The following is a 16330-nucleotide window of genomic DNA, read 5'->3' on the forward strand; positions in this document are numbered from 1 at the left end:
AAATCAGTGGGATTTGAATCCTGGGATTGGATGCCTCAGTCCCGGGATTTCATGGTTATGCTTTGCGGTGCCGTGTGGTGCAGCTCTCAGCTTCAGACGCTGCCCGGGTACCACGGCACACAGCCTCTGATGCACGCTGCGCTGCCCGGGTGCCACGGCACACAGCCTCTGATGTACGCTGCGCTGCTCAGGTGCCACGGCACACAGCCTCTGATGACATCAGAGGTCACTAGGCATAGCCCCATGCTAACACGCCCCCTATTTAAGCGTGGAGGAGGATTGTCTTATGTGTGGGGCTGAGGGGCAGCAGTGATGCCACAGAGCAGGACTGGGTTGGGGAGGATGACCTCTGCTTGGAGGATGACTGGAGCCCGGATGGAGGACTTGATCCTTGCTGGGTGCTGTGAGTGACAATGCACTGTAGTGCCTGCGACCCTGCACTGCAGTGACTGCAACCCTGTAGTGACTGTGACCGTGCACTGCAGTGACTGCGACCCTGTAGTGACTGTGACTCTGCACTGCAGTGCCTGCATCCCTGTAGTGACTGTGACCGTGCACTGCAGTGACTGGGACCCTGTAGTGACTGACTCTGCACTGCCGTGCCTGCGACCCTGCACTGCAGCGACTGCGACCTGCACAGCAGTGACTGTGACCCTGTAGACTGTGACCCTGTAGTGACTGCGACCCATCACGGCTGTGACTGCGACCCTGCACGGCAGTTACTGCGACCCTGCACGGCAGTTACTGCGACCCTGCACGGCAGGGACTGCGACCCTGCATGGCAGGGACTGCGACCCTGTAGTGACTGAGACCCTGTAGTGACTGAGACCCTGCATTGTAGTTACTGTGACCCTACACGGCAGTGACTGCAACTCTGTAGTGACTGCGACCCTGCACTGTAGTGACTGTGACTCTCCACTGTAGTGACTGAGACCCTGCACTGTAGTGACTGTGACCGTCCACTGTAGTGACTGAGACCCTGCACTGTAGTGACTGAGACTCTCCACTGTAGTGACTGAGACCCTGCACTGTAGTGACTGAGACCCTGCACTGTAGTGACTGTGACCCTCCACTGTAGTGACTGAGACCCTGCACCGTAGTGACTGTGACCCTGCACTGTAGTGACTGTGACCCTGCACTGTAGTGACTGAGACCCTGCACTGTAGTGACTGTGATCCTCCACTGTAGTGACTGTGACCCTCCACTGTAGTGACTGTGACCCTCCACTGTAGTGACTGAGACCTTGCACTGTAGTGACTGTGACCCTGCACTGTAGTGACTGTGTAGGTGCTCAAGCCAAAAATATAGGGGAATGGCTTCATGGGGAAGGGGTGTGGCCACAAAATAATACCAATTTATATTACGGAGCACAGTTGTCTCCAATATTCAAATTACGGCAACAGAGTTCCAAATACATAAATGCCCCCACAGTGCAGGTACATAAATGCCCCCACAGTGCAGGTACATAAATGCCCCTACAGTGCAGGTACATAAATGCTCTCACAATGCAGGTACATAAATGCCCCCACAGTGCAGGTACATAAATGCCCTCACAATGCAGGTACATAAATGCCCCCACATTGCAGGTACATAAATACCCCCACAGTGCAGGTACTCCGCGGACAGAATACACTCTTCCCGGCATACTGTTTCCCAGATGGCCGCAACCTAGCAAGTTAATATGGCGGCCCAGCAGCAGGACTCGGGCCCGTGGGTGCTCATCAATTTCCGTGGGTGCTCGGGCCCTTGAGCAACCACAGAATCGGCACCTATGCCCTGTAGTGACTGCGACTCTGCACTGCAGTGACTTCGACCCTGCACCGCAGTGACTGTGACCCTGTAGAGACTGTGACCCTGTAGTGACTGCGACCCTGCAGTGACTGTGACCCTACACGGCTGTGACTGCGACCCTGCACGGCAGTTACTGCGACCCTGTAGTGACTGCGACCCTGTAGTGACTGCGACCCTGTAGTGACTGAGACCCTGTACTGTAGTTACTGTGACCCTACACTGCAGTGACTGCAACCCTGTAGTGACTGCGACACTTCACGGCAGTTTCTGCGACCCTTCGCGGCAGTGACTGCGACCCTTCACGGCAGTGACTGCAACCCTGCACGGCAGTGACTGCAACCCTGCACGGCAGTGACTGCAACACTGTAGTTACTGTGACCCTGCACTGTAGTGACTTCAACCTTGCACTGCAGTGACTATGACCCTACAGTGCATTGACTGCAACCCTGTAGTGACTGTGACCCTTCACGGCAGTGACTACGACCCTTCACGTCAGTGACTGCGACCCTGTAGTGACTGCGATCCTACACTGCAGTGACGGGGACCCTGTAATGACTGCGACCCTGTAGTGACTGCGACCTTGTAGTGACTGCGACCCTGTAGTGACTGCGACCCTGCAGACAAGTCTGCACAAACCTAATGACCGTATCCCAGTTGAACGCAATGACTCATTTTCATTGAACAATTCAATCCCGGGAATCCTGAGATTGAGAATTTTTTCAGTCCTGGGATTGAAATAATGACCCGGGATTGGCATCCTTAGCGCTGCAGGTTCTGTATAAGGGAAACACTGGCAGCCTAATCCCATGATCTGGTATGCAGATAGACAGGGTACATTCCCAGGCAAAAAGCATCTTCCGCAGCCTACGGATGAACGCCAGCTACCCATTTAGGTGATAATCAATTACAGCTCCCTATTATCTCATCATTAATTTTCCACTGGCACAAATCTAATTTATTATAATTTCATTTTACTAGCATTAATTAGAGGATGTGATCGCTCGTACACAGCTCTCCTCTTGCTGACTTGTCATTAGAGTAATTTTAGGTCCGTAACAAAAATTCTTCTTGCAAATAAGACTCCAAGATGGTTTTTTGGGGTGTGGTATAACACACCGACAGTCGGGATTCTGACAGTCATTTGCGTGACGTCGGAATCCTGACTGCACATCGGGGGGAGCGCAATGAAGCGCAATGAAGCACGGTGGCGAGCTGTGCTCGCCACCTATTTTATTCTCCCTCTATGGTGGTCATGGACCCCCACAAGGGAGCAGTCGGGATTCCGACGTCGGAGTAATGACTGTCGGAATCTCGACTGTCGGTGAGACGTCCGGCTCCCGCTTTTTTGTTGCCCAGTTACCTGTTAGGAAAAATAGGTCCTTCAGGAGGAACGTCATTAAGCCTGTGTGAGATATTTCTAGTACAACATACATAATGGCAGGTATTCAATGCTCTCGGCGAGTGGTGACAGCGAGCAGGGCTTCCTGCTCGCTGTCACCACTCACCCTGACAGCATTCAACACAGCCCCCTCATACGCCAATTTCCCCTCGCTCCGTTTTTTGAGCGAGTGGGAATTGGCGGATGCGGCTCCAGAGGCTGCTGTTTTGGGGAATTCTCGCCGTCCTGTGACGGCGAGGATTTCCCCAGAACGTTGCATAGTGCGAGCGGCCGGCGCGGGGGTTAAACAGCGAGGAACGCTGGTTTTCAGCAATCCTCACTGTTTAACCCCCTCGCCGGCCGCTCGCACCGGCATTGAATACCTGCCATTGTCATCATCTGTGTTGTAGGGAAATATTTGCATTGAATAGTTATCACTCTTTGTATACATTTGATTTTTTATATAGCTTTCAACTTTAAGACAAAAGGGATACATACGCATGACCACCCCCTGTCCCCCCCTAACCCTCCTGTCTAGCTACCTAACCCTAACCAATGAATAAAACCACACACACACACATTATTGCCTTTTACTGTATCTATAAACCATTTTATTTTGGTAAATGTGAGTTTGCAGATGCCGATCAGTCTCCTATGGGCAGCGATGTGAGATGCTGCAGGAGCAATGTGACGGGAGGCACTGCTAATATGCTGCTGGGGCAGCGAGATACAGTAACGTGAGAGACATCACTGAGGCACTGCTGAGGTGCTGCTGGGGCAATGAGGTGAGAGGCACCGCTGAGATGTATCATGGGCGATGCTGAGATGCTGCAGTCAGATGATGCTGCTTGCTGGAGTCTTGCTTGGTGACGCAGACGCTCTGATCTTGACCCTTTGCTGATGTATCTGCCAGATGGACGAGCCGCAGGTGGACGTAGGAGTGTCTTACATTCATCCTTAAAACATGCCGGCTGGTATTTGATCTCCATACCTGTGCAGGAACTTGTAGCCGCAGTAGATGCTCAGGCAAATAAATATAATGTAGACTGCCCCGGAAATCAGGAGCCACTTCAGCAATCCATACACAAAGTTCTGGACAATTCCACGTGTCTGGCGCTGTTCCTTGGGGCGCACCTCATGCTGTTCTTGGAGGTGCCCGTGATGATGCTCCTGATAACGCCCATGATGTCTCTCTTGATGGCGCCCATGGTGATGTTCATGGTGGCGCACATAATGCCGAATCTGATGGCGCCCATGGTGATGTTCCTGGTGGCGCACATAATGCCGAATCTGATGGCCTCCATGATGAAGCTCCTGATGTTCATGAGTCTTCTCATTAAGTTGTTCCACGGCGGCTTCGTCCATTGGGTCTTGTGTCCGTCCTGCTGGGAGAGGCCTGGCATAGAGCTCCCCAGGTACCAGGAGGAATATCAATATAATAATAATGCAGGAACTCATGGTCCTGGAATAAATCGCGGTTCAACTGAACAATAAGTAACAGAGAACGAAAAGCTGCTGAACTAACCGAAGGTTAAGTGAGCAATGACTGGCAGTGGAACACTCACAGGGTTCCAGGGTTCCAAAGCCTGTGATGTCACTATGATGTCACAATCACCTTATTATGATGTCACATTTGCCTTACACATATTAACTATAGCTATCCCTGACTGACTGCCTGGAGTCTGTAGGCTCGTATAGCGGCTGTATATAAGAGACACATGCATAGAACCTAGTTATTAATACATGATTTATTTATTAGCATTCTACAGAATTACATACATATTTATTTAGTAAGATTGAGCAGAGTATAATACACTTGTACTAGGGGTGAACATCGGTAACAGGTGGTTAGCAATCACTGATGTTCCTAATTAGATGGAAGTAATGTCTCCAAATATATATAAAGTTTGGGACAGATATCAACCGTTGGACACTGATTCCAAAGCCCATCGGATCGCCGACTGATCTCAGCTTCTGTGAGCATGTGCGAAGCCATGATTGCTTTCAGGGGGTGAGGACTGCACCACTGGGAAACTGCAGGCAGCGCAGCGAGGAACCGCGTCCGAAACAGGGCGAGTGGGGTGGTACACTTTGACTCTGTCCATGTCGACCATTTGACCCTCCCATTGAAGACATAACGCTTGTGTCAACCTTCCAACCCTGTCGACCATAGCCATGTCAACCTATGTCAGGTGTCAACCTAAAGCCTGTTGATCTTCAGTAGTCAACCCAATGCCTGTCGACCGGGGGGAGGGGGACGAAGACTTATCACTGTTGCAATGGGTGTCAGGACTATGGTGCATGGAGGTGAAGGGTGCGCAGTAATACTGATCGCTTTGCTGCTCAGGCAAAACCCTGAGCAAGGCGTCACTGCAAATGTGCAGCATCATACGCCTGCGGACATAGAAAGAGATGAACGTTTGTGACCCTGCTCCCAATATTTTCCTGTAGTGTCCGGCTAAGGAAAGCTGTCCACCTAATTACAGCATAGGGTATTACATATTTTTCACGATTTACTTCATGTTATTGCATGAGATGTACTAAGCCAATGAGCCATGAGAGAGTACCAACCAATCAGCCCCTAAATGTCATAGTTACAGGCTCTTTTTGAAAAATGACAGTTGGGAAATGATTGGTTGATATTTTGGGTGAAATTTACTAAGATGTGAAATACACTTCACAGGTCATGTTGCCATGGGCAACCAATCAGAAGCTACTTCTTATTTATTTACCACCCTCTAGAAGATAGTAGACAGGATGTGATTGGTTGCCCATAGCACATGACCTGTGAAGTGTATTTCACATCTTAGTAGATTTCACCCGTAAAATACACATTTTTGACCCAACCTTTACGTCATACGTTAATGTGAAATGAAATGGTGACTACCGACTGTAACCTTGAGTCTTTCCCTTATCGTAAAACGCACATTGCCAGTCAGCCCATTGATTGGCATGTCACCTGCCTAGCAACAAATCCATATGTTAAGAGAGATTAAATACCGTAAATGAGGAAATAATGGTTCATTACCTGCAATGACACCGACACAGATGTACAGCTGTATGATGCTTGTGCAGAAGGTGGCTAAAATCATGCCCGTTCCACTCAGGAGGCCCCCAACGATTACCACCAGCCGGCTGCCATACCGGTTTACCAAAATACTACTGATGGGACCTAAAACAACATGTTAAACATGATGATTATTACACAATGAACTCAAGGCACCAACATAATATGGTGGTTCACATAATAATAGGGTTGGTGCAAACCATGTGTATGAAATGGGGCGTGGCTTTGTGCCTGCTCCAGTGGGGAGTTTGACTGAGGCGGTACCCCTGTCAAATCATAAGGCAGGCGCCATAAGGCGAGATCAGGGAGGACAGAAATCACCAGGGCAATAGGCCTGTGTCCACTAAGCCATTCCCCTCAATGGATGATGCTTTGGGGGCGTGTCCACAAGTCCTGCACCAATCTCATCAGGCTGAGGGTGTGCCCAGCTCACCGGAGGATAGCCCCCAGTTTCTCCTGGCACAGTGCCATCCATTACTGCTGCTTGGTGACACTTGGGTCTATTTACTAAGCTTTCGAGAGAGATAGATGGAGAAAAAGTACCAGCCAACCAGCTCCTATTATTTTTTAAACACAGCCCGTAACATGGCAGTCAGGAGCTGATTGGCTGATTGTTGGCACTATATCTCTCTCCACTGCTTAATAAATAGGCACCATTATCCAAGGGTGTGACACCAGACTAGCAGAGCAGCTGTGCTAATTTGGTGCCATCCAGGGGCGGATTTAGGGATGACGGTGCCCCTAGGCACAACAATAACGCCGCCCCCCACCCCCTGTCTAATTATATTATTTTTATTTGATAATAGCCAATATAAAGGATTTATTTTAACCCCTTCCTGACAGAGCTAGTTTTTGCGTTCCTGACAGAGCCATTTTTTTCAAATCTGACATGTCTCACTTAAGTGGGGATAACTTTTTTTTGCTTTTACTTATCCCAGTGATTTTGAGATTGTTTTTTCGTGACACATTGTACTTCAAATTAGTGGTAAATTTGGGTCGATACAGTCTGTGTTTTTTTGTGAAAAATACCAAAATGTCGTGAAAAAATGGAAAATTTAGCGATTTGCAAAATGTTAAATTTTCTGCTTGTGAGACAAATAATCATACCACTCAAAATAGTTAATAACTAACATAGACCATATGTCTACTTTATGTTTCCATCATTATTTCAACTTCCTTTTAATTTTTTGGGACACTAGGAGGCTTACAATATGAATAGCAAATTCTCAAATTTTCAAGAAAATTTCAAACACTGATTTTTTTAGGGACCAGTTCAGTTCTGATGTGACTTTGAGGGACTTGTATGTGAGACACCCCCATAAATGATGCCATTTCAAAAACTGCACCCCTCACAGTATTCAAAACAGCATTTTGGAAGTTTGTTAACCCTTTAGGTGTTTCACAGGAATTAAAACAAAGTGTAGGTGAAATTTCAAAATTTCATTTTTTTTGCAGATTTGCAATTTTAATACATTTTTCTAAGGAACACAGTACATTTTACTAGAGAAATGTGACTAAAAATTGATTCCCCCAATTCTTTTGTTTTCAAAAATATCCTATATGTGGCCCTAGTGTGCACGTTGACCAAACCACAGGCTTCATAATAGAAGGAGCACCTACTTGATTTTGGAGCCTCCTTTTTATGAGATTATTTTTTAGGCACCATGTAGGTTTCTAGGCACCATAAGATGCTAAAATTTAGGAACCCCCCCACAAGTTACCCCATTTTGCAAACTACACCCCTCAGGGAATTCATCTAGGGGTATAGTGTACATTTCAAACCCCCAGGGGTTTCACCAATTGTGGTACAACTGGGCAGTGAAAATGAAAAATTACATTTTTTACACAAAAATGCAGTTCTGGCTCAAAATTTTTCATTTTCACAAGGAATGAAGGAGACAAAGCACCCCAAAATCTGTGCCCCAATTTCTCCCGAGTACCGCAATGCCTCACATGTGACCAAAAAATACCAGTTGGGTGCATGGCAGGACTCAGAAGGGAAGGAGTGATTTTTGGATTTTGCAGCTCAGATTCTGGTGGAATTTTGGTGGGTGCTATGTCGCATTAGCAAGACCCCCCAAGCACCAATACAGTGGAACCCCCCCACAAGTGACCCCATTTTGCAAACTACACCCCTCAGGGAATTCATCTAGGGGTATAGTGTACATTTCAAACCCCCAGGGGTTTCACCAATTTTGATACAAGTGGGCAGTGAACATGAAAAATTACATTTTTTTACACAAAAATGCAGTTCTGGCTCAAAATTTTTCATTTTCAGAAGGTATGAAGGAGAAAAAGCACCCCAAAATCTGTGCCCCAATTTCTCCCGAGTACGGCAATGCCTCACATGTGAACAAAAAATACCAGTTGGGTGCATGGCAGGACTCAGAAGGGAAGGAGTGATTTTTGGATTTTGTAGCACAGATTTTGGTGGAATGAATGGTGGGTGCTATGTTGCACCAATACAGTGGAACCCCCCCACAAGTCACCCCATTTTGCAAACTACACCCCTCAGGGAATTCATCTAGGGGTATAGTGTACATTTCAAACCCCCAGGGGTTTCACCAATTTTGATACAAGTGGGCAGTGAACATGAAAAATTACATTTTTTTACACAAAAATGCAGTTCTGGCTCAAAATTTTTCATTTTCAGAAGGTATGAAGGAGAAAAAGCACCCCAAAATCTGTGCCCCAATTTCTCCCGAGTACGGCAATGCCTCACATGTGAACAAAAAATACCAGTTGGGTGCATGGCAGGACTCAGAAGGGAAGGAGTGATTTTTGGATTTTGCAGCACAGATTTTGGTGGAATGAATGGTGGGTGCTATGTTGCACCAATACAGTGGAACCCCCCCACAAGTCACCCCATTTTGCAAAGTACACCCCTCAGGGAATTCATCTAGGGGTATAGTGTACATTTCAAACCCCCAGGGGTTTCACCAATTTTGATACAAGTGGGCAGTGAACATGAAAAATTACATTTTTTTACACAAAAATGCAGTTCTGGCTCAAAATTTTTCATTTTCAGAAGGTATGAAGGAGAAAAAGCACCTCAAAATCTGTGCCCCAATTTCTCCCGAGTACGGCAATGCCTCACATGTGACCAAAAAATACCAGTTGGGTGCATGGCAGGACTCAAAAGGGAAGGAGTGATTTTTGGATTTTGCAGCTCAGATTCTGGTGGAATTTTGGTGGGTGCTATGTCACATTAGCAAGACCCCCCAAGCACCAATACAGTGGAACCCCCCCACAAGTGACCCCATTTTGCAAACTACACCCCTCAGGGAATTCATCTAGGGGTATAGTGTACATTTCAAACCCCCAGGGGTTTCACCAATTTTGATACAAGTGGGCAGTGAACATGAAAAATTAAATTTTTTTACACAAAAATGCAGTTCTGGCTCAAAATTTTTCATTTTCAGAAGGTATGAAGGAGAAAAAGCACCCCAAAATCTGTGCCCCAATTTCTCCCGAGTACGGCAATGCCTCACATGTGACCAAAAAATACCAGTTGGGTGCATGGCAGGACTCAAAAGGGAAGGAGTGATTTTTGGATTTTGCAGCTCAGATTCTGGTGGAATTTTGGTGGGTGCTATGTCGCATTAGCAAGACCCCCCAAGCACCAATACAGTGGAACCCCCCCACAAGTGACCCCATTTTGCAAACTACACCCCTCAGGGAATTCATCTAGGGGTATAGTGTACATTTCAAACCCCCAGGGGTTTCACCAATTTTGATACAAGTGGGCAGTGAACATGAAAAATTACATTTTTTTACACAAAAATGCAGTTCTGGTTTAAAATTTTTCATTTTCAGAAGGTATGAAGGAGAAAAAGCACCCCAAAATCTGTGCCCCAATTTCTCCCGAGTACAGCAATGCCTCACATGTGAACAAAAAATACCAGTTGGGTGCATGGCAGGACTCAGAAGGGAAGGAGTGATTTTTGGATTTTGCAGCACAGATTTTGGTGGAATGAATGGTGGGTGCTATGTTGCACCAATACAGTGGAACCCCCCCACAAGTCACCCCATTTTGCGAAGTACACCCCTCAGGGAATTCATCTAGGGGTATAGTGTACATTTCAAACCCCCAGGGGTTTCACCAATTTTGATACAAGTGGGCAGTGAAAATGAAAAATTACATTTTTTTACACAAAAATGCAGTTCTGGCTCAAAATTTTTCATTTTCAGAAGGAATGAAGGAGACAAAGCACCCCAAAATCTGTGCCCCAATTTCTCCCGAGTACGGCAATGCCTCATGTGTGACCAAAAAGTGGCAGGACTCAGAAGGGAAGGAGTGATATTTGGATTTTGCAGCACAAATTCTGGTGGAATGATGGTGGGTGCTATGTCGCATTAGCAAGACCCCCAAAGCACCAATACAGTGGAACCCCCCCACAAGTGACCCCATTTTGCAAACTACACCCCTCAGGGAATTCATCTAGGGGTATAGTGTACATTTCAAACCCCCAGGGGTTTCACCAATTTTGATAAAACTGGGCAGTGAACATGAAAAATTACATTTTTTTACACAAAAATGCAGTTCTGGCTCAAAATTTTTCATTTTCACAAGGAATGAAGGAGAAAAAGCACCCCAAAATCTGTGCCCCAATATCTCCCAAGTACGGCAATGCCTCACATGTGACCAAAAAATACCAGTTGGGTGCATGGCAGGACTCAGAAGGGAAGGAGTGATTTTTGGATTTTGCGGCTCAGATTCTGGTGGAATGAATGGTGGGTGCTATGTGGCATTAGCAAGACCCCCGAAGCACGGTGAAATTATGAACCTAATATTCCATAGATGTGTGGTATATTTTAAAACACTCCTTTATACATAGGCCGGGTTTGTCGGGGCAAGTGTCACACTGGAAAATAGTTTGCTTTCTTATTCCCTTTTTATAGCAAACTTTGCACCTTTTTTGTGTCCTGCCCTTTTTTCCAGTGGAGGGGATTTCATCAGGAAAATGCTGCCCTGGTACAATACGGGGGCCAGTACTAGAAGTACTGGGGCCCTCTGCCTGCTGGTTCCCAAATATTAGGCCCTTTATGACTTCCTCTTGAAAGTGCATAAATGTCCCCCTCTGGCCGGTAGAACGGAATAGCACGTAAGCGTTATACAGTGCCATCTGGATGATATACACGGCCACCTTCTTGTACCAGATTTTTGTTTTCCGCAGGGCACTGTACGGCTTCAGTACCTGATCTGAAAGATCCACTCCGCCCATGTACCTATTGTAATCCAGGATACAATTAGGTTTTGAGGTGTGGGTACTGGTACCTCGTACAGGGACGGAGGTGGTACTGTCTCCGTGAATTGTTGTCAGTATAAGGACATCCCTCTTGTCCTTATATTTGACCAACAACATATTTTCGTTGCATATTCCCCTGCTTTCACCCCTTCTCATTACTTGGGCAATGTGCGTTTTTGGGAGGCCTCTTTGGTTCTTGCGCACAGTACCGCAAGCTGCTGTACCTCTTGAACCAAGGGCCTTAAACAGGGGGATGCTAGTGTAAAAGTTATCCACATAGAGGTGATAACCTTTATCCAGGAAGGGGTGCACTAAATCCCAGACAATTTTCCCACTAACACCTACGAGGGAGGGGGGGCATTCTGGCGGTTCAATTCTTGAATCCTTCCCTTCATAAACCCTAAACCTGTGGGTGTACCCTGAGGTGCTTTCACACAGTTTATACATTTTTATGCCATACCTTGCCCTCTTACTGGGAAGGTACTGGCGGAATTTAACCCTTCCTTTAAAATGTATAAGGGACTCGTCGATACAAATAAATTTTTCAGGGATGTACACCTCTTCAAATTTGGCACTGAAATGATCAATGACCGGCCTGACTTTGAATAGCCGGTCAAAGGTGGGATCATCTCTGGGTGGGCACTGTGCATTATCGGTGTAATGTATAAATTTAAGAATTGTCTCAAATCGAGTCCGGGTCATGGCCATACGGTAAAATGGAGTACTGTACAGAACATCTGTACTCCAATATTGCCTAATTTCTGGCTTTTTTACTATGCCCATATGAAACACCAGACCCCAAAACGTCATCATCTCTACTGCATCTACAGGGGTCCACCTAGCAAATGATGACGTGGGGTTTTGAGCAATAAACTGCTGGGCATATAAATTAGTTTGGTCCACCATTAAATTTACAAAATCATCAGAGAAAAATAATTTGAAAAAGTCAATTTCTCTGAGACCTGTGGAATCAAATTGGATTCCTGGCATGGCCAAAAACTCAGGAACCTGGGGCTCAAAATTGTCTGGTGGTGGGGTCCATACGAGTTCAATTGTTGGGGGGGGGGTCTCAGCTGCTCTACGGGGGCGCCTTTGAGGGGGTCCCTCATCATCAGAGGAGGAAGAGGAGCTTAAGGCGAATCCTTCAAATTCCCCGCTTGCATCACTGGCTGTGTCAGAGTCAGAAGCAAGCAGGGCATATGCCTCCTCCGCTGAATACATTCTCCTGGATGACTGGGAGGACATTTGGGAGGACATTTGGGAGGACATTTGGGATGCCATTTTTATTTTTGTGTTACTGGTAGTGAAATGTTTCAACACGTGTATAGTGTAGGGGGGGGTACAAACTTTATTTCAACCCGGGGGGTATGTAGTGTGTATGTAGTGCAGAAAAAAAATAAATACTTTATACCAATAAAAAAAAAAAAAAATGAAGGGGTTAAAAATAAAAAATTGAAGGGGTTAAAAAAAAAAAAAAAAAAAGGTCCTGCGCCAAAAACTGAGCACAGATGTTGGTCAGTAACGTCTGTCACTGAACAGCGCTCAAAGGCAACAGGAATTTGATCAAAAAAATAAAATAAAATAGATCAACCCTGTGCCGAAAAAGCTGATCAGTGATGTACGTCACTGATCAGCGCACAGTGGCCACAGGACACCCACAAAATCACAGTGTGTGTAAAAAAAAAATTAAAAAAAGACCCCACAGCACTCACAAAAAAAAAAAAAGGTGATCAGTGATGCGACACTGATTACCAGTGAGGTGCAGCAGGTGCACAACCTTTGGTGCAACTGACAGTGCAACTGACAGGTATATATAGAGAAAAAAAAACCTCTGCACCCCCAAAAAAGTTGCTGATCACCTCAGATATAGTGATCAGCACAAAAGGCGGGGGCAGCAGACACAAAATTTAGCACTCTCTGTCACTCTCTATCACTCTCTGTCACTATCTCTCACTATCTCTCACTATCTCTCACTATCTCTCACTATCTATCACTATCTATCACTATCTATCACTATCTATCACTCTAGGACACTAAAAAACCTGCACCCCCAAAAAGGGGGGGTAGCAGACACAAAATATACACTCTCTATCACTCTCTGTCACTATCTCTCTCTATCTCTCACTATCTCTCACTATCTATCACTATCTATCACTCTATGACACTACAGCAGCAGCACTGACAGGTATATCTATATATAAAAAAAAACCTGCGCCCCCAAAAAGTTGCTGATCAGTTAATTTATACTGATCAGCACAAAAGGAGGGGGCAGCAGTCAGTTATATAAAAAATATATAGCACAATCTGTCACTATCTCTCTCTATCTATCTCTCTCTATCTCTCTATAACTATCACACTGCAGCAGCACAAAATATAGCACTCTGTCACTAGGCCTCTCTATCTATCTCTCTATCTCTCTCTCTCTATCTCTCTCTATCTCTCTATCTCTCTCTCTCTATCTATAACTATATCACACTGCAGCAGCACAAAATATAGCACTCTCTGACACTATCTCTCTCTCTATCTCTCTCTCTATCTCTCTCTATCTATCTCTATCTATCTCTCTATCTAGCTATTACACTGCAGCAGCACAATTTCACAGCACAGGAAGGCACAAGTAGCAACAGGATCCAGGAAGCATCCAGCACACTACAAGCACAGATCAAGCAGTGATCAAGCAGTGATGAAGCAGTGATCAGGTAAGTATGGAGCAAGGTTCTGGTCAGTATATGGCGGCAGGTGGCACGGTGACCGCACTGCACGCTATTCCAGACCGGAATGGCGTCTGCAGTGCAGTCACCGTTAGTTTAAACCCCCCTCCATGGCTGTGATTGGTCCGTCGGTCCGACGGGCCAATCACGGCCTTTGGGGGCGGGCGGGGTGAGGTGGGGTGACACCAGTGTCACCCTTACACCCCGCGGTGATTGGTGCTGTACTTTACAGCACCAATCACCTCCGATCCCGTGTCACCGGCGAACGTTATTCGCCGGTGACACAGGAAAACGCTGTAATTGGCTGTTCACACTGAACAGCCAATCACAGCGATCGCCGACGGGGGGGCGGCATCGCAGCCCCCCCTGGGCATGCAGGGACATGTCTGCTGTCAGGGACGCGGTGACAGTTTAAATCCATGACGTACATTTACGCCATGTGTCGGGAAGTGCTTCCCGACCATGACGTAAATGTACGTCAAATGTCGGGAAGGGGTTAAAAAAGCCACTAACTGTGACATGTTCTTTTATTATGAATACATATTTACTAAGTAGGACAGTTTACAGGGGCAGTATCTGCATGTCCCATCCATTTACACTCTATTTGAGATGGAATATAGTACAGTACAGTGGATATTTTGCAGTTATTGGTACATTTCGGGCTGACAGTACCATCACAGGCATCCAAGTGCCGCCCCCAAACTTGTGCCGCCCCTAGGCACGTGCCTAATGGGAAATTCGGCTCTGGTGCCATCCAATAGGGTTTGCCCCCCTGCCCCCCCTCCCCCCCCAATGGGTGCCACTGTATGTATGGTACATCCGTTCTCCTGTATTCTCCTGTTGGTAAAATTTTTCCAGTGTAAAAAACTAATAAACATGAATGCAATTTACCAAGATAGAAGTTGCAGAAATCAAATCAAGTTAAAGGTTTTCCGATAGTAACTAGGCCTAAATGCCGCGGTGATACAAGCCAAGCCCCATTACCCACACAATAGATGGCTTTTTCCCTCTGCACTCAGCAATGTAACACGATACGCCAGATTACTACTAAAGAAATAAAGCGGCCTTTCTGTATCAAACAAATAAAGCACAATTTTTCCGAATATATATATATATAAAGAGAAATTTTCTCACCAAGGTAAAACCAATATAAATAACCTGACAGGATTATTTCCGGAAGAGAAAGACGATAGGGGAGGAAGAGGCTAATTTCTGAAGCGATACATGGAAATTGTTTATCATCCTGTGGAGGTTCTGTACTAAATCTGAAAGCCGCGCGGGGAAGCCATTATGGCTACAAAACAACAGCGCAACCATACATTTTCAAGCAAAATTAAATGTGCAGCGATGTCGATGACAATATAAAAATAAAACTCTTTGTGGATTGCAACTAAAGGGGTCTCACCATCAGCCAACTTATCTATATATACATTCATTCACCTTTACTTGTCCTGACGACGGGGGCGACCCCGAAACGTTGACATACCTATGACTGTGTAATAAACCAGTCCGTTTGTTTTCACCTATCTGAAGACCCTGTGTGCCCTTCATTCGGTCATATATATATATATATATATATATATATATATATGGCTAACTACTCCTCACCTCTATGAGGTGAAGTACCCCCAGTGACCAGTAGAGGCCACTTGACGGACCAAATGACTTCTTTGCGTGCTAAAAGGTGTCATAACAGAAAGTGAGAGCAATTTTTGCAGGGACACTGATGTGTTTCAAACTTACTGGATATGGAGCTGTGAAGACAGAGATTTAGGGTAGGAGCAGAGGGATACGGTCACTGAGTCTACAGCAAGTTGGTCGACAGTCATTAGGTCAACACCGTTAGGTCGACATTGTGGATAGGTTGACATGGTTCTAGGTCGACATGGGTTTAGATCGACAGGTCATTAGGTCGACACAAGCATTAGGTCGACATGGTGTTTTTCACTGTTTTTAGAGACGACATGTGCCGACAGGCGGTATTTCATGCCCTACCATCCACTAGGGCATGGTGAGAGAATAAAATACTGTGTGCGAGGGGATTCGGCGCACTGGAAACTGTGTCCATGTCGAGTGTGTCGACATTTGGGTAAAAAAACAGTGAAAAACCCCATGTCGACCTTTTGACTGTCGA

At 46.1% G+C, this 16330-nt stretch overlaps 1 protein-coding gene across 1 annotated transcript in view; it reads right to left on the reverse strand.

The window, feature by feature from the left end:
* LOC146025881 (monocarboxylate transporter 2-like) overlaps positions 1-16330 on the reverse strand; it is a 111971-nt gene that overhangs the window by 57128 nt on the left and 38513 nt on the right. Inside the window, exon 3 of the mRNA XM_083156026.1 lies at positions 6198-6341. Within this exon, the coding sequence (XP_083012152.1) occupies positions 6198-6341 (144 nt within the window). The remainder of the gene's footprint in view (positions 1-6197; positions 6342-16330) is intronic.

The sequence above is a fragment of the Crinia signifera genome, chromosome 8 (assembly GCF_055691185.1).
Source record: "Crinia signifera chromosome 8, ASM5569118v1, whole genome shotgun sequence".
Lineage (NCBI taxonomy): Eukaryota > Metazoa > Chordata > Amphibia > Anura > Myobatrachidae > Crinia > Crinia signifera.